General features: G+C 35.7%; 1 protein-coding gene across 6 annotated transcripts in view; it reads left to right on the forward strand.

Annotated features, from left to right (window-relative positions):
• The window catches only part of LOC110442913, a 56,878-nt gene extending 33,254 nt beyond the window's left edge, over positions 1-23,624 (forward strand). Inside the window, exons 3-4 of one of the 6 annotated variants that reach the window (XM_021486804.1) lie at positions 10,208-10,346; positions 13,359-15,356. In XM_021486804.1, coding sequence (XP_021342479.1) covers positions 10,208-10,324 — 117 coding nt within the window. In that variant the 3' untranslated portion in view covers positions 10,325-10,346; positions 13,359-15,356. Of the gene's footprint in view, positions 1-2,215; positions 2,611-10,207; positions 10,347-13,358; positions 15,362-16,864; positions 19,415-22,388 lie in introns of those variants that run through there. The other 5 variants (XM_021486796.1, XM_021486801.1, XM_021486800.1 and 2 more) reach the window with 5 other exon arrangements.
• Positions 23,625-26,746: the final 3,122 nt, after the last annotated feature.

Below are 26,746 nucleotides of genomic sequence, written 5' to 3' on the forward strand. Positions count from 1 at the left end.
ATGCTGTCGCCAATCAATAGCTCCAGATTTTTAGAAATATTTGAGATAAATAGAACATCTGTTTTATTAGAATTAAATGTAACTAACCATTGCTTGGACCATGCATTTATACATTGAAGAGCATGATTCATTACTCGTTTGATTTCGTTGCAGTTGTTAGAACCAAATATCAAAGAAGTATCATCAGCAAAAAGTCTAGATCATTGATATAGATTAGAAATAAAATCGGGCCCAACACCGAGCCTTGATTTAATATTCATATAGTGGGTTGCAGCGCAAATGTAAATATATGCATATGATACACAATGGGTGAACAGGGTAAGAGAAAAATAATCATTCATCCCCTTGAGAGTGAAATTAATAGATTTTCTCAACCCAGGGTGAGATAGGGGAATCTCAACCCGAGGGGATATATTCTTAAGTTGCCAAACACGAGGCTTTGCCGAGTGTTTGGCAACTTAAGAATCTTTCTCTTACCCTGTTCACCCATTGTGTATCATATGCATATGTAATGTTAACGTTACAGGCTAAAATCAGGGTTGACGTGACGTTGATGGATTGTTGACGTGGCGGCATCATATTGTTGTCGTTACGTCATACCATTTTTATGAATAGGGGAATCCCCCGTCTCAACCCTAGGGTGAGACTATAAGACTCTTTCATGTCCAGGGGTGTAGGATAGGGAAATTAAACCTTGGGGTTTTCAAATTTGGCAAACCCCTCGACCTACCCCTCGGGTATGAAAGAGTATTTTTCTCTCATTCCAACCACCATTATATGCTCAGAAAACCATGAAAATGCTTTTGGACTGGTCACCATTTCGAAAATATCAATTTTCCCCCTGAGCTTTTAAGACAAAAAACTAATTAGCCAGCCAGATTTAGCATATCCCATATTTGCAAACATTGTTTTGCACAGAAACATTAATCACATCTTTCTAACGTGTACGGTAAATATATCGTAAAAAGGTTTTAATTTCATCACGTCGCCTTTTCAGCATTGCGGCATCGGAGAGTTCCAAATTCATGACGTCACGTCATTGTTGAGCCATTGTGACGTCACGTGAAATAGGTTGTAGGGAAAGACAGCTGGCACGCGCTATGACCTCATAATAAAACATCGTCGACGTGACGTCATTGTATTGTTTCCGTGATATCATACCCTTGTTGCGAATGGGGTCTCCTCCGTTTCAACCCTAAGTTTTTGTGGTTTCGGCGGATTAGATCGATGTTTATTTGTAAGTTTGTGAGAAAAACAGTCAAACATTGGTCTGTTCCTTCTACATCGCCTACATCTGAACAGCTCTATCTTATACACACGGAAATGAGAGACAAGGGTATCCACGCAATCCCTTTAGGATGAACCAAACAAGAATACAGCTAAATCACAGGGAAGGAAATAGAAACAGGCTAACGACAAATTGCTTGTAATAAATTGATAAAATTTAAGATGTTCCGAATGGAATTAGGATTTATGAACTCGGCAGCTGAGAGGCTCGTGACTTTTGACGTTTTGTTCTTGTTTTGTAAGGATTCGTGACGTATTTCCGTTTGTATTTGTGTGCCTACTTGCTTCCCGTTTTTTGTTTGTTTGTCAATTCGTTTTAATCTACATGATATAAATGTTTATTATATTTTTTACCAGTTAAATATCAGGAAAACTCTCCGTAGTCAGAATTAGGACACCACGTTAACATATGTCTCTTGTTTCAAAGGTCGCAGAGGCATGTTGAAATGGTTTTATGGATAAGCTATGACTTTTGTAGAGTGAACTTCTTTCTAAACAGATCGTTCAAACCAACAACATCACTTAAAAGTAACAAAATATGTGATGTCCGTAACTCTAGGTAGTGTTACTTTGGTGCCAACCAACAAAGACAACTCGACAAAGGGTTTAAATTATCTTTCTATATTATGTAATAGTTTCCCTTTCGAGCACATTTTTAACTGAGACTCATTTCGGTGCTCCTCGGTTTACATGCCACCTCGCATACCGCCAAAGTATTTCAATGTCTCCCCCTCCCTCCCTCCCTCNATATAGTGTGTCAGTTTAACAAATGTATTGTAGTATAATCGTAAACTGTCTAGGTCCTTGCCTGCTTGAAACGTGTGTTTCTACGTTTTGTATTGTTACTTTTGATGGAACTGTTCAGCATAAATGTATAGGTTTGGTTCACTAAGTCTTATAAAACGGGTTCATTTTGTTTTCGTTGCAGGCACCTGCCAATGCAGCGACTGATCCATCATACAGCGGGTGTTTTCGTATGTGCTTTGGAACTGTTATAGGGACCATATTTCTTACAATAATTATCGTGATTTCGAGCAGTCAATAGAATACCTGTCGGTAAATGTGTTTGTACCTGTGTTTTGGTCGGTTGTTTGGTGTATCCCTGTCAAACACTGTGCAATGACACACTATATTAGTCAGATTAGACAGTGTGTGGAATACAGAAATCGTATTTGGGATTGTTTATTACCATAAACAATATTTCTCTCCTTTCTTATATACAATGTAATATATACAGGGTAAATACTCATTGGAATTGAATTAGGAACCATTTTTACAACTTATATAAACCATACCTTATATAAACCATAACTTATATAAACCATAACTTATATAAACCATATAAACCATAACTTATATAAACCATACTTATATAAACCATAACTTATATAAACACCATAACTTATATAAACCATAACTTATATAAACCATAACTTATATAAACACCATAACTTGTATAAACCATAACCTATAGAAACCATAACTTATATAAACCATAACTTATAACTTATATAAACCTTAACTTATAACTTATATAAACCATAACTTATATAAACCATAACTTATATAAACACCATAACTTGTATAAACCATAACTTATATAAACCATAACTTATATAAACCATAACTTATATAAACCATAACTTATATAAACACCATAACTTGTATAAACCATAACTTATATAAACCATAACTTATATAAACCATAACTTATATAAACCATAACTTATATAAACACCATAACTTGTATAAACCATAACTTATATAAACCATAACTTATATAAACCATAACTTATATAAACCATAACTTATATAAACACCATAACTTGTATAAACCATAACTTATATAAACCATAACTTATATAAACCATAACTTATATAAACCATAACTTATATAAACCATAACTTATATAAACACCATAACTTGTATAAACCATAACTTATATAAACCATAACTTATATAAACCATAACTTATATAAACCATAACTTATATAAACCATATAAACCATAACTTATATAAACCATACTTATATAAACCATAACTTATATAAACCATATAAACCATAACTTATATAAACCATACTTATATAAACCATAACTTATATAAACCATACTTATATAAACCATAACTTATATAAACACCATAACTTATATAAACCATAACTTGTAAAAACACCATAACTTATATAAACCATAACTTATATAAACCATAACTTATATAAACCATAACTTATATAAACACCATAACTTGTATAAACCATAACCTATAGAAACCATAACTTATATAAACCATAACTTATAACTTATATAAACCTTAACTTATAACTTATATAAACCATAACTTATAACTTATATAAACCATAAGTTGTATAAACTTATTTTTTATAGAGAACAGACGTTTCAGCATTGTGTGTAGGATATAATGTCACAATATTCGGGGGTATTAAAGTGTTAACGACCGAACTGAATATTAAATTCTTGTTATATTGTATCAATATGCACTAGACTCAAGTACAAGGTACTTCTACAATTTCGCTGATGTTTATCTATTCATTATTAAACGGCCGTCGAAATTCGACGGGGGTATTATAGTATCGCGTTTGCGTCCGTCCGTCCTTCCGGGTAAAATTTTGGTGCAGGTTTCTTCAGTGATTTACAGTTCAGTCAGATCATGTGTTACTGTCATGGATGTTCATATGGGGTCTCAGAAGGACCATATGGATTTATTTGTAAAAATAATTTCTAATTTTCAAATTTTGGACGTGTTTGGGACTTAACTTTCCTCGCGCAGTTTCTCGGTTAAAGTTTAGGTGCAAGTTTCTTCAGTGGTGTACAGTTCAGTCAGATCATGTGTTATTGTCCTAATTTTTGGCATGGATGTTCATGTGGGGTCTTACAAGGACAATATGGATTTAATCTGGGAAAATAATTTTTATCACATAGACATGACACTGGCTACCAGGTACTTTAAATATCGAACAAACAAAAAAAATCATTGCATAGGGTCAGACGAGCGTATTATGTTTAATTGTGGTGCTCTTGTTTAATTACGTAGTTAATGCTATTTGTAATACAGTTACATTTGAACTTTAAAAGTGTATGTACTATATTACCTGACAAACTTGCGCTCACATTTTATTCTAAAACATGTAACATGACTCTGAACACCTTAGTTTAGGTCCAAATATAGCTGTAACAAATTATCAGGTCCCTGTGGTCTAAGCTCATAGCGACACTGTACATGTAGCTACTCAAGTTTTTTGTGTTAATATGTATATTGTACATATGTTTATGCTATTGGTAACAAATAAACGTCTGTGTAAAACGGTTACTTTTTGCTTTATATTTCAGACACGTACCGAATCAGGGATGTGTTGTTCGGCTAAAAGGAATCTTGTCTGTTTTACATCTGTTTTTGGATTAATAAATAGCGGATCTTACATGAGTGTCCATGTCATATCGAATTTATTAAACGAGTTTGATTATTTGATATGACACAAGCCTTTAGGCGAGTGTCATATCGATTTATTGAACGAGTTTAATAAATTCAATATGACATGGACACGAGTGTAAGATTCTATCGATCACATACCAATCATAATTTGAAACAAAATCAAACACAACTATTTGTTATCAGCTGACTCTATATAGGGCAAAACCAAAGTACTTCGATCACAGTATTGCCGTTCCGCTCAATGAAAAGTAGTTCCAGATTTGTTTATTTGTTCATCTGCCATATCAAGCAATCACAGCAGGCCTACTGAGAGTCGCTGTCACTTTCAATGATAGCTTTTCGGATACGTTTCTGTAGTGGTTTTGATTGACCACCTTGGTAAATATTAATTTTAATGTTCACTCCACAAATCGGATCACTGAAAATTGATTCAAAACCGCCACTTATCTCTGACATCAAAGATGAAGAACTTGACGATTGTGTTAAACACGTGGAGGTAGGCCTTCTTGACGGCGTTGACATGTTGGCAGGTGAGAAAGCGGCTTTTCCGGAGCTCAGGATTCGAGAAATTTGCTTGTGTTGGTCTGTGTTGATATGGATATAGTTGTTTATTGATAAAATGTTCTTGTGTCCTGATATTTGCATAATATGGGTGGGGGACAATTACTGTCACTGAGTTTTTGAACAAGATATTTCCGAGCGCTATGATTTGACAGATGTTTTTCAGTTTCGATTCCCGACAACTTGATCATTCTCTGCATCATGGTGCACAATTTATTCACTCCTACTGGCTGTTTCTTGAACCAAATGGGATTATTAGGCGATGGTATTTGTTTGGTTGCTGCGTAAAAAGGATCAGATGGGGCACAGTAGCAAGTCGGGCGTTTTTCACGGTAAAGTTTATAAATTATCACAGAGCACAGTTGTTTTTTCCAGATTTGCCCAAAGTTTCGGTTTAACAGCTCTAATATCACGAGGAGTTTCGCCCGTTCTTGTTTTTGTTTGGCGTTCAGTAAATTCCAAAAATTCTTGTTCATCCCCATATTTTCCAAGAGTTACGTCACCCTAACACATGTCCCTATGTTCTGCCGAGCCCCGGAGACCAAAATGAACGGTATTATAAAACCACAAAGTTTGTAGTAAGCTGTCAGGTGTGTTCGAACCTAGTTGGCCAGAATTCCACATCATGTCGTTTTCAGTGTCATTTATTTGATCACTTCTGTATGCTAAATTGTCTTTTCCGTCGCGTTTCAACTGACGCTGTTTACTTTTCATAACCTCGCGCACTTGGGCAAACATAGGGTTGCTAGCAAAGTCTGTAATCTGATTGGTCGAGACAAATTGTTCATTTCACACGTTATACTCGCTTTAACATTGAGTCAATGGAAGAGTGCTTCCCAACGCCCTAGCAATTGGTGGCAGTGTGTGTGACAGTGCAAAATAGAGACCGCACGAGGAAGATGCACGTACATGCCACCATGATTTTTTGCATTGCGGTTCATCTCGCATGTAGGTCCACAGGCACTCCATTTCTCGCCGGTGATTAGGTCAGCGATTTAGCGCTGAGCTGAGTGAGATTTCCAAGCGCTTCATTCACGTTGTAGTGAGGTTAAAAACCGGCCGTCTGCAACGTGAAGTAAAAAATGGCAAGATTTGCAGATGTCAAGTTGGATGATTTGGGTAAAGTGTTGACGGATAAGGACGCTAAAAACACGAAGACGGTACCGTCAAACCAACATGTACAAAGCAGTTGTGATTGATATGAAGAAAAATGAGGTTTCCGGGCAGTGTTTCTGCAAATTATGGGCCTCAAGGCCTAAGGAATAAAGGGCATAGGAAAACATTGGAAACACAAGGACACAATAATAATAATAATAATAATAATAATAATAATGGAAGGCTCTTATATACAGCTTTATCACATCCTAGTTCGTAGGTCGTCTCAAAGCGGTTCACAAATTATTATCCGTGGTTATAGGGCCTTTGCATGGGGAGCATACAGCTGGAGCTGCCATTTCGGCGCTAACAGCTAGCATCCAACAATTCTAGCACTACCCAAGCACGTACTCATTTACAGCTGAGTAGACTGGAACAAGCGGAGTAAAGTATCTTGCTCAAAGATACAACACATTGCCGTGCCGTGGCGCGAACCCGCAATCCTTCGGTCACGAGCCCGGCGTCCTACTACTGGACTACCATGCCTCCTAATCACTGATCACTGATGATGATATGAAGAAACTATTCGGTAACCCGATCGTCAATTTCAGTAACTAATTTGTTATAACGGCCATGATATTTCGCAGTGTCAAAAACATTAACTATATTGTTAAAGCTTGCATAGTTAGTTCACTGTTAAATTTGCCGATGATAATACAATTTACGTGAATTTGTACTTTGAAAACTTTATTAATAAATGACTTTCGGTAAATTAAAATAAATACTACACTCAAAAGAGTATAACAGTGCCTTGTGTCACCCCTCGGATATCACTGTGTCACTCGGCTTCGCCCCGGGTGACAGTGAAACCCTCGGGGTGACCCTAGGCACTGTCTCACTCTAATGAGTGTTGTGTATATACTGTTGGACACCAGTACTCCGATAAATGATGACATTACGCACTGGACCGTTCTCAATGACGTTGTCCTTTAAAGTCAAATTATCAGACGTTTCACAACCTTTTTAGCTCACCTGACCCGAAGGGCCATGTGTATGCCGTACTGCGGCGTCCGTCGTCCGTCGTCCGTCGTCCGTCCGTCAACTTTTTGTTTTGAACGACTTCTTCTGAAGAACTGTAGAACCTAGGGTATTGATATTTGGTCAGTAGGTACCTGGGATGGAGTGCTATACATTTTCTCATTAAAATGACCTTGATCTACTTTCAAGGTCACAGCGGTCAAATATGTTAAAAATTTCAAACAACTATATCCTAAGAACCACTTGAACTAGAGTCATGAAACCTGGGTATGTTATGTAGACCAGCAGTGCGAATGTTTTTCTCAATTACAAATATGAGGTCAAAGGTCTACTTTAAATGCTAATCAGGGGTCAAATGTCAACTTTGGTTAAAAGCTTTAACAATCTTCTTCTCAAGTTCCATAAGGCCCAGGGTCATGATATTTTGCCAGTAGGTACCTGGGATGGAGTGCTATAAAGTTTCCTCATTAAAATGACCTTGACCTACTTTCAAGGTCACAGCGGTTAAATATGTTAAAAATTTCAAACAACAATATCCTAAGAACCATTTGAACTAGAGTTATGATACTTGGGTATTTTATGTAAACCAGCAGTGCAAATATTTTTTTCAGTTACAGTTATGAGGTCAAAGGTCAACTTTAAGTGCTAGTTTGGGGTCAAATGTCAACTTTGGTTAAAACCTTTAACAATCTTCTTCTCAAGTTCCATAAGGCCCAGGGTCATGATATTTGGCCAGTTAGTACCTGGGATGTAGAGCTATAAAGTTTCCTCATTAAAAAGACCTAGACCTGCTTTGAAGGTCACAGGAGTCAAATATGTTAAAAATTTCAAACAACAATATCCTAAGAACCATTTGAACTAGAGTCATGATACTTGGGTATGTTATGTAGACCAGCAGTTCGAATATTTTTCTTAGTTACAGTTATGAGGTCAAAGGTCAACTTTAAATGCTAGTTGGGGGTCAAATGTCAACTTTGGTTAAAAGCTTTAACAATCTCATTCTCAAGTTCCATTAGGCCCAGGGTCATGATATTTAGCCAGTAGGTACCTGGGATGGAGTGCTAAAATTACCTTGACCTACTTTCAAGGTCACAGGGGTCAAATATGTTAAAAACTTCAAACAACAATATCCTAGGAACCATTTGGACTAGTCATGATACTTAGGTTTATTATGTAGACCAGCTGTGTGAATTGTTTTCAAAGGTCAACTTTCAGTGCAAATCGGGATTCAAATGTCAACTTTGGCTAAAAGCTTTAAAATAAAAAAATTAAGTTTCAAACAACAATATCTTCAGAACCGTCAGAACCGTTTAAGAGATGTTAAAATGTCTTGTGTTCTAGTCACCAAAGGGTCTTAAGTTACCTATATGTCAGTTGTATGTAACAAAAGAAACAGGTGAGCGATACAGGCCCTCTGGGCCTCTTGTCGCGATTGTGTCATGTGTCAGAGACATACCGGGTATTTGATGGCACGTTTGCGTTCAAAATGAAGTGTTCGTCATTCAGTATGAACCAAAGAGTGACTGAATATTAAATACTCTACTTTCTAGGTTTTACGTGAATGTCAAGATCATAAAGCACAGACAGTACGCAGTTCATGGTTTATAAACGAGTTACATTTTTGTAACTATACAAATTTATTTTAGTTTTGTGTTTAGTTGTGGAATGGAATTACATTTATTTTGTTAATTTAAAACCTCTGTTAATCTTGTTTTATTTAAATGACGCAAAATTAACCACATGGCATATTGTTTATTACAATCGGTCCGTAGACACAGGATTGACGAGCCCACGATGAATTTTAACACATTTGCAGACGTCATATATCATTTTACTTCTCTCGGCAATTATTTAGAAAGAAACTCTAGATAACCGAATTAAAATTCTTACCTGAAAAATGGTAATGTCTTGTCAATGGCCAAGCCTGATCACCGAAACGTCAGCTCAACGAAAATTTTGAATCTAGTTTATTCTTTTGAAGATGGAAATTCAGAAATATAATAATGTGTATGAGGTATTCTAATTAATCATCAAAAAACCTAAAATACAGAAGCGTTTAGAAATTTCAAATGTTTTTAAAAAACTGTATTTTTATATTATCAGACAGTAAAAAAAACCCAGTCCGAAATATCTTCTTTCTTGTTCAATGAGTGCAAACACTAGTCGTATGTAGATTTTTCATATGCTTTTTAAAATGAATTATCTTTATTTGCTTGTGACGAATTTGCGGGAGTAATTAAATGAATTTCGATTTGCCTGGTTTTGTTTGGACGAATTTGCGGGGGTAATAAAATGTATTACGATTTGACTGGTTTTGTTGGGACCGATTTGCGGGAATACTTTAATGCAATATTATTTGACTGGTTTTGTTGGGACCGATTTGCGGGAATACTTTAATGCAATATTATTTGACTGGTTTTGTTGGGACCGATTTGCGGGAATACTTTAATGCAATATTATTTGACTGGTTTTGTTGGGACCGATTTGCGGGAATACTTTAATGCAATATTATTTGACTGGTTTTGTTGGGACCGATTTGCGGGAATACTTTAATGCAATATTATTTGACTGGTTTTGTTGGGACCGATTTGCGGGAATACTTTAATGCAATATTATTTGGCTGGTTTTGTTGATTATGCATGGAGAAATCGTAGAAAAGGTCCACCAGACAATTACATTACACAATACAAGTAGAATCACCAGTTCTTCAACTGATAAATAAACTTTGTCACGAACTTTTCTATAATACAAACGTTTATTTTTCATTTTAGAATACGGGAACACGCAGTGATTGTACCACCAAAGAGTGTTGTTGTCTGTGCTGTATGATCATCGTAATCGGTGTCGTTGCCAGTATCGTCTTCTCCTTCACTCGGATGACGGAGTAATGACGTAGAACAGTTCAAAATGGCATGTATTTACTGCGCATCATTTAATATTGGCGACCACTAATTGTCGCGGTATTTGCTTTTCACAATCTACCCATATTCGGAGTCGAAATTGAGCTGAGAAATATATACCTCGTGAGATATTTATAGTATACATTCAGCTGTTTTGGTTGAATTAAGCCCGGGTGCGCTGTACTTCTTTGTTAACATTTCAAAGAGGTTTCAAACGGCTGAAAATGTGTGTACTTTAGTATATGTTTTCAGTACAATGTTGTATTGTGCTATTAACTTTTTGTGTCCAAGTTCAATCTTTTTATTAACTTGTATTCCAATCAAACTGTCGGGACCACTCACCATGACCCTTTATTGCGAAAACACTCCATACTATACGATGATGATTTCTTTCAATTTACGTAACTACAGTTACTGTAATGTCGTCCTAATGTTACTAGAACTGTATCGCTGTAGATAATTATTTGGAGCGATGTTCTGTAATCTGTTCAAAACAATTGTGTTGCTATTTATTTAATGTCTGCTGCAAGCATATATTTTGGGACTATAGTCCAGCCGGACATGTGGTAACTGGTGATCTTAACAATATTCATGCATTTCATGAATTCGATTCAGAGTGGGTCAAACCTACCTGGTTCATCATTCAATAAAGCCAAATAGAATTAACTGATTGAATTTGAGAAAAGCACAAATAACGCCAAGATGACATATACTGAGGATGAAATGGCGAGAATAATTGAAATCACAGTCAGATATATCGGCACTGTGCTGTCTTTAATTAAAATTTAAATGAACTGTTCAACCTCCTGAGCTTGAAATCACGAGCACTACAAAATCTTCTACTTCAGTCGCTCTCATTCATCGTTACTTACAAAATGACCAACAAGGACGGCTTACTAATCAGCTCTTTGAAAAGACGCCCGACGTCGATTTCCCGATCGTAAACTTTCCCTTTCCTGATAGTAACATCCCAGCTCTCCAACCTTCGAAGTTAGATTGTTGCAAATTATTCGTTATACAAGAGTTTGCTCCGAATATCACAACTTCTTCGACAAATGTTGACTGCTGACATATACACTTACAACACATGTATTCAAAAGGTCCAGGTTGATGAAGACATGGACATGCTTTATGGTCGCCCTTTTTGTGACATGAAGCTTGGTGCAATTGTATATGCTCATTACTGCGCATTGCTGTCAGTAATTCCGATGTCGATGAAGTAGAAGTTGTTTACCCTTCCGGAACACCTGATCTTAAACTCCTTGTACTTTTTCAAAGTTGTAAATTTGTTTTCAGTTTGCAGTTTTATCGATTTTAAGTTTGAATTAAGATTTTTGACAATTCGATATTATCTTTTTCTGTTAAACACAGCTATTTTATCTGCTACACTCACATTCACTGATCACGTAATGAGCTAATATCCCAATATCCTGTATGTTTATTCTAAGAAAATAACAACCCCTGTCAGAGGATCTACAATATTAGGTTTATGATGTTGTCACGTCAGTCAATAAATGATACCAAAAGCGCTGGACTCCAATAGACAAGTGCAATCATGGATGAACCAACACAAAATTTGTCACATAACACATTTATTGTGAAATATACAGTTACACTTTATAGATAGTATAAAGATGATCAAAATCTGATACGGAAGAGGGGGTGAGGGTCGGGACGAGTGGTGATGAGGATGTTGTAAGTATGGACGAGTTGAATTTTGTTCATTCTCGTGCGGATATTCTGCGACATCTGTTAATGTAAGACACCTCGTCGATTTTGTAGAAATGATTTACAATGCTTCCTAGACCACGTTGTAGTGAAGCTCTAGTATTAGGATTACGTTGTACTTTGGCTTTGTCGAGCTAAAAAATAGTTTATATGTAAAAAAACGAAATCAATTACTACTGATGTATGCGAACATTCACGATTAAAATGTCTTTTAACGTTTCATATTTTTGATATTGCCATCTTGACATGATATTGTTTACCTTTTTTTCTATGCGATGCCACTTTTATGTGATTTCATGCCTATATTCTTAATATAGACGTCACATGGCTGGTATTGCAGGACGTTTACAGTTGGATTCTGAAAAATTCTTTAGAATCGGAAACTTCTTTTCAACATCGTATTATTGAGGGTACCGTTCATCGTGACAATGTGTCCAAACGGGAACTGTGTTTTATACCGTCATAAATGATAAAGTCAGGCACTTCGATCTTTATATATTCTATTTCATATTCCAATATTGTTTTTGGCTTAAGAGCATTGTAGACAAACAGTTTCAAATATATGTTGGAAAAGTTGTATTTTCGGGAACAAAAACCTGTTTTTTTATCGTTCTCGTCTATCAGGCGAGACATGTTATTTGGACTCTGTTAGGGTTTTCTGTTAAAGTTTGAATTCACCATCATGAAATGCTTGGTCCGCGAATGGTCCTTGACCTGCTAATACTAAAGCGTGAAGACACCTAAACAATTTAAATGTCCTCTAGACTAACCAGAACGCACGCTGCAGTTCCTGAAAACAGTCGTTTCATATTAAATATTCACATTGGATAAACTGACAATCCCCGAATAGTATTTTAAAAAGAGAAATAAATGAATAAAACAATAGACCATACAAAAAAATAAAAACATGTAAACTAATTAAAGGTTAAATTTTATCAGAGATATGCCCATTCACATATCAAATAAACTTAATCTGAGTTCCAGACAAGCAGACGTTTTTAAATACTCAAATGTAGTATTTGAAAAAAACTGAAATATACTTTCTTACTGATATTTCTCCAGATATGATTTTTTTGGTCTAAATAATAAACGGTATGGACCACGAATTTAACAACTGCTCTTTTTCCCTTGGCACACATTTAAGCAGTGGATTTATTGTACTCTTATAAGTCGTTTGGAGCATTACCGCTAAATAGTTGAACTTTCTTTAGCGATAAGTTCTTCACAAGATTATCAAATAAAACAAATTGAGGAATTTTAAATCAATTATCTGAAACGTTTTCTTTGATTTTAGAATGGAAGAAACGGATGTAAACCCCAAGACTGTGCTATCGCCTGCTGTTTCATCATATTCACCGTGGTTGTAGTCATCGTATCTATGGGCTTCGGTCTGTAGGAGGACCGAGATGTTATAGGGAAAGCCAATCACATTGTCCAGTTTATCATTATTCCTGTAGCCAAAGCTAGGCATCCTTGACAATGTGTACAGCCATTACACGTTATCCACAACCTTTTCCAGTATCTTCACAAAGACTATCACAGCCCAAAGTCTTGAGAAAATTAGAACACTTCAATTGAATATATAGGACGTTGCATAAATAACGCTTAACACTGATATTAAATATACTTCCTTTGTTATCATCAGGAGAGGAAATCCTGCATCAAGAGCTATGGAATCCTTGATGGAATTTGAAATCATTCGCTGGTGTGCCAAGTCAAATACTGCTATCCTGGCCAGCAGACAATCACAATAGACATCCGATTAAGCAGTCACAAAGTGATGAATTCTGGTTTTCTTATTTTTGATCAGGGCTGTGTTATGAAATATTTGATAAATATTTGAGTTGTGTAAAGTTAGGTATGACCTTTGAAATTCTTTCTTTGTTCAGGTCTCCTGAAAAAGATAGAATAAATATTTAGAGTTACATGTAAGCTGTTTAGCAAGCCTTGTAATCAAATAATAACATGTACATGTTATACTGTACAATTATTTAAGCGTACAAAACACCATCTTGGTAATTTGATCGTTTGTGCATGTTAAGTGTTAAGTTTGTTGTTAAAAGATAAAGTAATGAGCTTCCTTGGCTACAGTGTGGCGTGTGTAAGGATTTAATATTTGATAACATATACTGGTCCAAGCTCCTAAATCTTATAAACCAACAGACAGTCGCGGTATAAATGGTGTTGGGTTTTTAAAATCTTTTGAACGGAATTCAAATGTACAATGTATTTAATGCAAAAGACAAGAAACATGGAAATGTGACACCTTAGTGTTTAATTAATTATAACTGTTAAGTATCAGTTATGCATGGCATCATAAAAGCGTTAACATGAACAGAATTATTTTGCAAGAATTAACTCTACAAAGTAATAACATATATACGACAAATACGAGATTTCTCTTTACAATTTCTTGTGAGCTGCTGTATACTACTATATCAAAGAAACGAAATGTCTTCATCCATTAGAGGACGGATTGTATTGCCTCACAAGAGGTGCAGTGCTGTAGTTAAATGTGTTGCATGGAAAATGTGTTTATAACCTTCGGACAAAAAGAAATCTTACTGTTTAGAACTCCAATGATGTTTAATCGAAATTCTAGATATTAAGATGTGATTTTCAACGAAATGTTACTTCAGCATGGTAAAGGTACCGACTATTGAAAAAACTAACTATCAAGATGTCATAACGATGTTTGTATTTCTCAATTGACGTAGTTTTTATGTAGCTACAATATGGACAGGAGTTGTCACTGATGCATTCATGTCGATCATTTTGAATAAAAAATACCCGTGCTTATGCCGCACGAACCAATCTTATTTGCTATTTGAAGTATTCATCTCATTGGACCGCATATCATGGATGGTCCAAAACATTTGTGATGTAGCTACCTTAAATATATATCGCCACCTTATCGACATTTGTATGCTATTTCATCATCAGGAACAGTGTAGCTGTCTGCCTTTGTCATAAGGGTCAGCATGGACAAGCAAAATGAAACGAAACAGCAAACACGTGTCAAAAACATAATTCACGGAAGCACAATAAATGATTTACAGTTGTCGAACACTCTGCCTGAGTCGTGATTGAAATCATTACGTTAAGGTCCTTGTCCCACAATCCTGTTAGTGATTTCTGATATGTATCACGGCATTATATGATTTGTTTAATGATTTGCAAGTTGCGTCCACAGCAAACCCCTGCCAATAAAGCAGAGCATACTATCAATTTTACACAATGTGTTGAATGTCTTTTTGATTGAAGTATTTTAGTATGATTTGAGTTTGAGCCAGGCCTGCTGGTCGTGGTGTCCTAAATGTTTGACAGTGTTTGAATCCAGATGATACTGCCTGGAAGGGGTCGGTTTTATATTCAGCATCGGTGCGATTTGAGCTGAGCCTCGTAACAGGTTCTTAAAACATTTACATTGAATTGATTATATTGGGTGAACCCCTGTTAAATTGTCGATTGTATTATAAATTTGTTAAATGGAATTTAAAAAAAAATCAGTTGAAAAATCAGTAAATTATATAAGCTCAGTACATTTTTGTATATGACATCATCACTACGTTTGTAAAATTACTCATCAGGATGACAACACCGCTTGTAACATTACTCAACTGAGCAGTTACTCAACAGCTATCTATCCATATGCTGCAGTTATATGCAATATTCATTATATTTTATATTTATTCAGTACGCTATGCTTAAAATATATTATTATAAGTGTGTGATCGTACAACGCAACAATATTATCGTGCGCACATAGTGCACGAATCTTCAGCACATAGTGCGCACAACTGGGCGAAAATCGATCGCCCCTTTGTTTGATAAAACGTTCACAAATGTACGATATGGTAAGATCGGATGATCAATGTTACGTAATGAAACAAATCCAGAAGGCTTGAGTGAAATGAGGTACATCGTATGCGTGGTTAATATCCGATCGGTATATTTTGCACTTTTTTCGTATTTCTTTAATACATGATACAACTGATTGGTATGACTGTTAGACGGATTGTACTGTCAGGTACAGTACTTATATATGTACGTAGTGAAATGATGGAGTTGGTCGCCGATAGGGTTCGGTGATTTGACAGTCGTGTTGCATTTTATTGTGTCTGTGACGGTTTTGGTGGAAATTGCGCTCATGGTCGACTCCATACAGGCAATGTACCCGTCACCTGCTTTGTTAACACTGTGTCTGCGTGTACCAGGTACAGTGCGTACATGTATGTGACCGTACTTTTCAAACCAACTTTGATACAGGATATGTTATTACTGTTATATTAATAGATAACCATGTAAATCAGACTGAAATATGCCAATATAAATACACCAGGAAAAACATGTTTAATATCAAATCATAATTATTCGCATGCTCTTCCTTATTAGATATCAACAGCGATACCTACTGAACGCGATGTTCGGCGTGCGCACGATGGAAAACTTTTCGATAATAGTGTGCGGACAACTGTTATCATTCGGCCAAAACCATATAACGAATATAAATATATCCTTGCTATGTTATCAATATTAGCCGAACCACTTTCAATTTTACACTTAATCTTTGAAAGTGTTTTTCCTTATTACTAATAAGATCCGGTGTTATCAATATCATTAATAGTAGAATCAGCCAATTATGCCCACCCTTTGATTAGTCATTTTTCAGCCGCAACGCATCCTACTACACAGTAAGTTTACTATTGTATGACCTGCGTTGGAATGTCGATACTGACCATTACTAACTCACAGTACTTGATTAAAGGCACTTATCTTCAACTTTTTCCTCTATTTTAGAGTGAAGGAAGAAGATGTAAAGCTCAGGACTGTGCACTCTTATGCTGTCTCATCATATTCACCACCTTTGTTGTCGTCGTATCCTTGGTTGCTGTTCAATATGACTGAGGTGTTGATTTGTGAGCGAGTCACACTTTCCTGTTAACCTTAACATCCCGTAGCCAAAAATGTTAATGCGACTTTGTACAGTCATAACACTTTATCCTTAACCATTTCTAGTCGTAACCAAAAGACAATCACATTCTGAGTTCTTGGCAATATAATAAGTGTATACCAGGAAATTTTCGCCGCAGTTAAACTTTCACCTTTTTTGCCCTCGGTAACGAGCCCACATTAGTAACAGCATAACAAAACAGCAATCAAAAGTCAAGGGCGTAATCAATACTAGGCGAGTTTTCAGTCGAAAGTTTGATTGGGCGAAAGTTTCCCGCTATATAATACCTCCCTAAAGTATACGGGGTGTCATATTGATGTTGTGTATCCTTATTTCATGTAGTATACCTTACCGTTTAATTATATATGACCAAGAGGGAAGATCTCGCAAACCATACAGGAGGTAGGCAATCCCTAGGACAATTGAAATCGTTTATGTTTGTGCCGAGGCAGATGATGTTTTCTCCCATCCTTCACATGTGTGTCTCCCGTTTTAGTCGGGACAGATCAGCTTGTCACCCCCTAGGGTAAGATAGCCTCGTGCCGATTAGCACGTGTCCAATTTTGACGTCATTAAAATGTTTCACCAAATATTAGAATGGGAGAAAAATAATCATCCCCTACCTTGAGGGTGTGACAAAGAAATCTCCAACAGCATACGGTCGCGAAATTCATTTGATAGTGACGAAGTAAAGAAAAGTTTTTGTTTTTAATTATGACCATAGCTGCACTGTTGATACTGTACGAATACATTGAATTGTGTAAAACGGAGTACAACTTCTCTTGATAGGTTATTAGTGGAGAATGTTATGGGAGCTGCCTAGCAAGCCTGGTATGCCAGCATACAAATCATAACTATTATACTGTGTGTACTGAATATCAGCAAGGTATTTTGATAATACGCGAACGTATCAAGGTAATGGTGAATGAATAAAGTAGTTATCTTTTGTGGCTATATTGTGCCAGTGTTATGATTTAATAAGCGGCAATGTAATGGTTCCAGCTCTTTGATTTGATAGAAAACCAAGTAACTGTCGCAAAATTAAATGTGATAATAAGCGGAAAAGAAAAAATGTACAAGAGTCGAGTGCATATTATGCAAGTTCTATTTTTTGCCTTTGTCAGTTAGGTCATTATGGACAAATACGAGGAAACGAAAAAGAACTATCGAGAAAAGAATGCACAATGGACATTATTAAAGGTAAATCGTCAGATTATCTGTCAACGGTTGTGGTGGAAAGCATGAACCGTAGTTACGTTTACGTGGTTATGTTTGCAATGTGTTGTTTTCATTTTTTATGTCTTTAAGTATTTCATTGTGATTCAATTGTTAAACCAATTCCTTTGTGAAAATAGTTACAACGTGTCACAGCTGTGTCACCAAGGTGAGCTGGGTTGGAATGGAATGGGATTGATTCATAGCGTTCCGTCGAATTGATGATTCAATGCGGACATTTTGAAAATGAAGTAATGTTCAGCTGGTTAGCAACAGTAAAATACTCAACCGGTTAGCACTTTCGTGTATGTTGCAATGAATTATTTTGTTACTTGTTAGCTTACAACAGACGATTTTAGTTTTTCTTGTTTTTTGTTGTATTTGATAAGGATCAAACACAAACGTTTGCAAATATGTTGATGGAAATAAATGCTTAAAAACGAGTGTCGTGTTAACAGGTTTTATACACTAACAAAATGTTGTGTAATTCTCACACAAATCAAACTATAAGCAATTATTACTGATAGGATAACTACTGCTCAGTGATCGGGATTTTCACAGCAGTATTGGTAATCAAAACTTATAAGAACTAGTAATAATTGTAACGGATGGCCGTTACAGATTAGTCCCCCAAACTACCCCTGTTGGACATAGGAACATAGGCAAAATCAGACAACAGCTAAATTTCGACCAATCAGAGGACTCCATTTTGTTACCATGGCAACTGAGCTGCTCGAAATTGTAACCATTGTGTTTGGCATCCCTTAAAACCCCTATGTACCAATTCTGGGCAGAATCAGACAACAACTAAATTTCGACCAATCAGAGGCCTCCATTTCGTTACGATTGCAACTTAATCTTTCGTGAATGTTACCATCGTGTTTCGCATCCCTCAAAACCCTTATGTACCGATTCTAGGCTGAATCAGACAGCATCTAAATTTCGACCAATCAGAGGCCTCCATTTCAATACCATTGCAACTGAACTTTTCGAAACTGTAACCGTTGTGTTCGGAATTCCTGAAAACCCCTATGTACCAATTTTGGGCAGAATCAGAAAACAACTAAATTTCGACCAATCAGAGGCCTCCATTTCGCTACCATGCCAACTGAACTTTTCGAATCTGTTACCATTGTGTTCGGAATCCCTGAAAACCCCTATGTACCAATTTGGGGCACAATCAGACAACAGCTAAATTTCGACCAGTCAGAGGCATCCATTTTCGACCAATCAGAGGCTTCCATTTCGTTAACATGACAACTGAGCTGTTCGAAACTGTTTCCATTGTTTTCGGCAGCCCTTAAAACCCTTATGTACCAATTTTCTACGAAATCAGAGCCAAAAACTCCAAAACCGGAAGTAAGGTTCTGGCGGCCATCTTTGACTTCCGGTCGAGATAAAAATAGCCTGTTGCACACCTAGACACCCTAATGAGTATGTGTGTGAAGTTTCATGATGATCCGCTCAATAGTTTCTGAGAAAACCTCTGGACAAGTTCATGGCTGAAGAAGAAGAATAAGAAGAAAAAGAACACAGAGGAATAAAAACAATAAGTCCCAAACCATGTTTGGGGGACTTAATAAGTCCCCAATAGATATCATTCTGATAACTACAAGTAATACATCCGATATTTGCACGACTACAGAGGTTTTTGTTTTCATATGTATCCTCACTTGATCAAGGATGTTGATAACTATTATTCATGGCTTTCAATGTTATCTTCTGTGAACCAGTTTTGCGATATTAGTACAGCTAATAAGTTGAGGAAATTAAATCTAATATACACATCAATGTGTGTTTGTTTTGCTTTTGATTAGTTATTTTATATAACCTTTAACGGTATTTTATCAGTTACATTCACGGTTAAAAATGTCCGGGCTATTAACTGGAGAAATCTACTGAAACAATACGGACCATAACTTTAACCAAAATATATATTTGGACATGATTTCCCTGATTTGGTAATAGTGATGTTTATGGTGAAAGAATAAATGTTATCATTATGTCAATATCATTCGGCAAAAACGAGCTGGTTCTTCAATTCAAACATGTCCACCTACCAATCAAAACACTCATATCATACTGTTATCGAGAATTTACGATGGAACCACTTACCAAAGAGGCTTACTATGATGGAATGCTGTAGAATCCAGCCTAACTGGTCACTCGCAGTGAATATCGAAATGCAAATATGGAAGGTGCTTAATCACTGTGTCGGGTTATTAAATGACACTGAAAGTGTAGGACGCGTTCTTTACACTATAAGATCTAATATTTACATTTCCACTTCAAGTTCCTCAGCATTACTTGGAGAAGAACAATTGCATTCATAGGACAATGGACCCAATTTTATCAGCGTCATTTTGGAAGCTTCTCCCCTAACCTCAAATAACATTATACAACAGTAAGAAGCATACATCGCGATGGCGTTAGGCTATTCCAGGAATCTCGTTTGTACTAACGACAAAGATACATCAATGTCAAGATTATAAGGGAATACCTATATTAGAATCAATAATAACTATAACATTTCGCATGTGCATATACGTATTAAACAGCATTTTCAATATTCAGGCCGGTATGAATGCAAATCGGTTACAGACATATTCCATGAAGTCCAATTTGTATTTCTATGGACATGAACATCGAGAACAATCCCGTTTGATCCTACAAGATAGTAACATTTGTCTTTGCTGATACTTTTAAGACCTTTGAGAATGAGAAAAAGGAACACACTGTCTCACAAGTGAGCTCAGCAATGCTTCCAAGCTTAAAACAAGGACATTAGTTCTCTCGTAGGTTCGGTTGTTTTCCATCAACATTTTGCAAACAGTTTTTACTTATATTTACGGTAAATGTTTATTGATTAGTCAGTTGAGATTTTTCTATGCGCAGGACTCTACCAGCACAATGCCCGCAGGAGAAAGGTAATATTGTTAATAGTATAATAGCAGTAGAACAAGACGTTTAATAATAATAATGAAAATTACGGAGGTAATCTCGACATATAAATTATCAAATTGGTAAAAAAACGACAGTTCAGTGAAAGTGATCAACATTAATGGACGAAAGCAATTTTCGCCGATTTCAAATACAGGGGTTACAAAGTACAGTGTCAAAGATTTGAAAGATTATGGCACTTGCTACATTTTTAAGGTAGATTAGATTTGGAATCGAAAAGTAAGTTGAAATGTGTTTTGCACTTTGCGGTATCACGTTTCAACACATATCGCCCAAACAAAACATTATCGATCATCATCCCTAGAACAACATTGCAGATAAATCATTTCGCGAACCAACATGTCTGTACTAATGAGCAAATAGTAGTATTTGCTGTAATCTTTCGTTGTTTGGATTTCTGCATCGACGTGTAATGGGGGTTTCCTTATTCTGTATTGCTAGTAATTGTTTCATAATGTGACGTAGTTTCGTTGTGGCTGCTAATTTATAAGCACCCGTATATATATATGCAATGCCCAGTAATTCCCAACCAAAGTGTAAAAGTACTTATTTGGTAACTGTTGTCAAACGTTATGCCTTTCAACTTTGTCTATTTAGCTCATACGTGTGTTTTGTTTATTATGCTCATACGTGTGTCGTGTTTATTATGCTCATACGTGTGACGTGTTTGTTATGCTCATACGTGTGTCGTGTTTATTATGCTCTTACATGTGTCGTGTGGTTCTGTTGTGACTACCTCGTACCCCACGAACCTGTCGTACAATCCCCTTAAACTATGTTTTACTTTTGCATGTTTATTAACTTAACACTCAAAAGTCTTATGAAGCATCAAATGCCTATTTTAATAAGGCATGCAACACAGTGCTGTCCGAACTTTGGCCCTGAATCTCTAACATTTTCACGCGCCTCTTGTCATGCTATCACTAGCAAACCGTAAAGATGCCAAAAAATTGTTTTCTTTTTGGTTTCTTTTGTAGCTTTTAGTACTTTTCGTAATGCATACTTTCTGTACCGTTTTGTGACTAATTTTAATGCCTTTTGTTGATAGAGACAAATACATTTTCTCTATTTCTTGTTTACCATTTAATATAGTGAGTATCTTATAAGTATTTGAGTACAATTTTCAAGTATTTTTTAATAGTGTTTGTATTTTTTTTTTAATTTAGATATAAATTACATTTCATCTATTTGCAGGAGCGCCTCAACAACAAACAGTCAACGGCTACATCCTATTGCATTTCCTGTATCCTCATATGTATCGTCATTGTGGTGATCATAGTGGTTATCTTCTTCGTCTAAAAGGTTATTACAACGTCTGCTATTGGCTGAAATCGTCAATTTTCTCGTGTAGCAATGGAACGGAGTATAACATTGGCTTAAAGCGTATATTATCAAGTGGACCAGTATTACAGGGAAACGATGAACCATTGTAACGGAGTCTGCCATTGGCTGATAAAATCTACTTCCTGCCTTTTTAACAGAGTATGTCATGGGCTCATAACGTATATCATCTTGTGAAACAGGGAAAACATGAACCATTTTAACAGAAGCTGCTATTGGCTTACAACGCCTAGCGAGCCATTTTAACAGAAGCTGATATTGGCTTACAACGCCTAGCGAGCCATTTTAACAGAAGCTGCTATTGGTTTACAACGCCTAGTGAGCCATTTTAACAGAAGCTGCTATTGGCTTACAACGCCTAGCGAGCCATTTTAACAGAAGCTGCTATTGGCTTATCACGCGTAGCGAGCCATTCTAACGGAGAAATTATAAAAACCTGTACCAGAGGCTGCCATTGGTATTAAGAACGGATCCTATTTTAGAATCACTTTCACAATTTCAAAAAATTAACATTTGAATCTGTTTTGTAGGTTAAATAATACAGATGAAAACGAATGAAATGTTGTCCATAAGTTCGTAAATATGTTTTATATATTGTTCGTGTCTCATGTAAGTTTGGAGTGTTTTGTTCCCTGTCCCACTGCAGAAAAACTTGAGAAGTCCACTGTAGTTTTCGGGACATACTGTTATCTCCCTTTGATTTCGTTTTGGGTATAGCTGTAGTGCTACTAGGCCAAGTAAGTACCATTGACTAAGTAAAACAGTTAGTTAGAACGATAGTATAAGGGTTTGGAGGCTGAAGGTTCGAATCCTTATCTTGCCCGTTACAGTTTTACACTGTTGATGTTATTCATAAGAGTGTCAGACGGAATTTTTTTCGGAAATGATTAACCAAAGCTATAGTCATGTCAGAATGAGACTTTCTAGTGCATATGTACAGTTGTCAGTAGTTGTACAGGGATCCTTAAGTTAATTTTCATCTTAATTAATCCTGTTTGTAAACAAACGTTTTAGTTCATAAATATACTTTAAGTTTCTTTTTCAGATTTCATAGTTTAATTAAGCATTGAATTGTGTTTGTATTTACGTTTTCTCTGCCTCTAATGTTCTTTCTTAACTTAAAATTTATATTTAAGATTAAAAATGCCCGCCTTATCGACAGTCCACACAATTTCGTTCAATAGTTTGAACAGCGTATTGTCGCGTGCTGATTGGCAAACAAAGTAGTACTTTGAAATTACAAACACTTCAATTTTATTCCACAATTCAGTATCAATACAATTGCGTATGCTATGTCTATAGGGTGATTTAAGTTTATCAATAGAACTCTTAGCTAAAAGTTAGATTTGAAATTGTTTCGATTTTCCCCCGGAACAAATAATATCGTGCATGGACAAATACAGTGAACACCGTAAATCCGACCTTCTTTTTGGAAGTTAATTCGAACTTTTTTTCTTTGCTCCTTTTTTAATAATTCCAGGTGTGAATTTATTTGTTGATTGTATGGGAACCTTACAACAGTCGGTAGATTCTATAACCAGCCTCGTTATTTGACCTGTCGTCAGAATTAAACTGAGGAACCGTGGATGCGAGACGCGTGAAACTGATAGCGTTTGAAGTGAGTGATCTTGCGACGGAGCACAGGTTCGTTAAAAATGTCTGAAATGTTTATGTGTGCTGTGACTTATATCAGTAGGTCTGTAACAAATGTGCCAGTACGTCTATAGAATATGTGTATTTAAGACATTTGTAACGAACCCCTGTTGATCAGTGCAGTGTAACAGACGATATTTCTGATAAATTGCATGAGCGTTAAAAATTGTTTCCATTGCCTTGCCGGCATTGGTGATTTCAACTGATGTGCATTTTGTACGATATTGCAGACCTTGGTCTTGTTTTCGTTGTAATAACAGTGTTTTTTATTTTTATTTTTATTTTGCACATACATTTACAATGACATTGTCAAATCTCACAATGCCCAGTGATATTTCAGCAGCCGTCATGTTTATTTATATTGGATATTGTAGTTCCGGTCAGTGTTGAATTAATACGCTAAGAATTGTGTCTCGTGATGCATGGTAATTAAAGTCCCATCAACGACACAGCTTTCAAAGAGGCTATATAATGACAATGCCATGCAAATGTAAATATTTTGTTATAACTATATTGACTCATACATACATCATTGGTTATGTATAAGCATGTGTTACTTTTATCGTGTACAAATAGTATCCCATTTTTTGTGAATGCATATTATGTTGCTGAAGATGGACTACATGTAGTGACCGCTGTTTAGGATATACATTATCTTACTTTAACATGTAGAATGCCTTTCACTTTTTATTCGATCGTCAAAGTGATCCACCAAGTTGGTGTTAAAATACGGCATAAGTGTTCTAATAATGTGCCTGTGTATACTTTGAAAAAAAAATCAGGATTTTAGACTGAAATGAAACAAACAGTTTTAGTGGGTATATTTAACATTGGATATCTATGGTGTTAAAAGCGGCATAAGAGTTGCCTGGCACTTTGAACACACAAAAAGTCATGATTTTAGACTGAAATTCAACAATTTTTATTAGTTTTAAAAAGCGGCATAATAGTACAAAATATGTTTGTAGAATTGGAATATCAAACTATTAGCGAAGTACTTGGTCAGCCCAACATTGAATCAGTTACGTGTTAGTGGAACTGCCCGTAGAAACAAACACATTCATAATTAGAAACGTGCACAACTTTATTAAAACTGACAACAGATTTTAATTAATTGACAAAATGAATCTGTATTACATTTTAATCTTTTACTTTCGGGGAACAATGTTGCCATACTTACAAGACATATTTCATTGGTGACCTTTATTTTTTAGCCAAGTGTTGAACCATAAACTTTATTTTGGAAAGTATATTGATGATGTTTAAAAAACCTGTGCCGAATCCTTCTGCTGAAGTGTGAGACAATGTAATATGTTTGAAACATTGTAACATATATTTCCTTTTCAAATGAGTTTTACTATTTAAATATACCACTCCTCTACTATTTATGAACAAAAGTGATCTCAATGTGTATATCTAAATGGAATATTAGAAATGCATACACATGCATGGACTGATAACACATTGGTTATTCTAAATAACATTGGAAACATTTATTTGTAAACAAGGGACATAACTTACACATTCCAATAATGTATTTAGATATTTATCTTGAATGGACAATTCATTTTTGTGTAACATGACAGTAGTAAAGTCATATCCCAAATAAACATTTGGAAAAGAATATATTGCTCTATTATTTTATTACTTCAATTTTGAAAAAGATGGACTTATTATATGTTGTAAATTTTACATAATCGGACTTTGCTGTAAGCGGACAATAGGAGTTTGGTTACCTTTGTTTTCTTATAATATTAACAATTTCGCTTTACGGCTCACTCGATATAATATCACCAATTTCCTTTATAACGCCAACGCATTTCTCTTTACAAATGTAGGTAGTGTAAAACAACATTTAACCACTTTACTCTCTGTGAGTGTGTCATCCGAGTATAAACAACAAACAAAGAGAGGAAAAAAGGCGAAGAAGGAGAAAGCCCGATATTTTACAGATTTGTTTGTAATATCCAACACACATTTGGTAAATGAAATCAATGATAGCGTAATGTATAGGCGTAAAACGAAATACATAATGTAGCTCTGTGGATGAAGACACTTCCATGAAGAATGACTTGTTAAACAATGTTACAGCATATCTAGGGACTACATATTCTAAAGACCTATGCATCATAATTATATTACAGGCTTATACTGTATGGTTTGTACAATCTTGTTATTTATCGTTCAGATCATGGTACGTGTGCTACCGTAGAAAATATAAAAAGAAAGATAGAAAGAACGATTTGATTGAAATGCAATTTTACAAGTTATCGAGTTTTAAAGAGCTATACATTTTTTAATGGAATATCCTCCTAACGGACGAAGGGAGAAGGAAGGGAGAAAAATAGTTATATTTGTATACACATATAAAATGAATTTGTCAAAATAACCATGCATGTAATAGTTTAAAACATGGACGTTGTCTCCATATTAAAAACTGTTTCACACGAAAGATGTGATTGCACTATCTTCCAGTAAGTCTAAATTAAACAAAAAAAGCGTTCGAATATCGATTACATACCTTCAAAATGAGACAGGAATACTTCCAGTTCACATAT

Source organism: Mizuhopecten yessoensis, unplaced genomic scaffold, assembly GCF_002113885.1.
Source record: "Mizuhopecten yessoensis strain PY_sf001 unplaced genomic scaffold, ASM211388v2 scaffold716311, whole genome shotgun sequence".
Classification (NCBI taxonomy): Eukaryota; Metazoa; Mollusca; class Bivalvia; order Pectinida; family Pectinidae; genus Mizuhopecten; species Mizuhopecten yessoensis.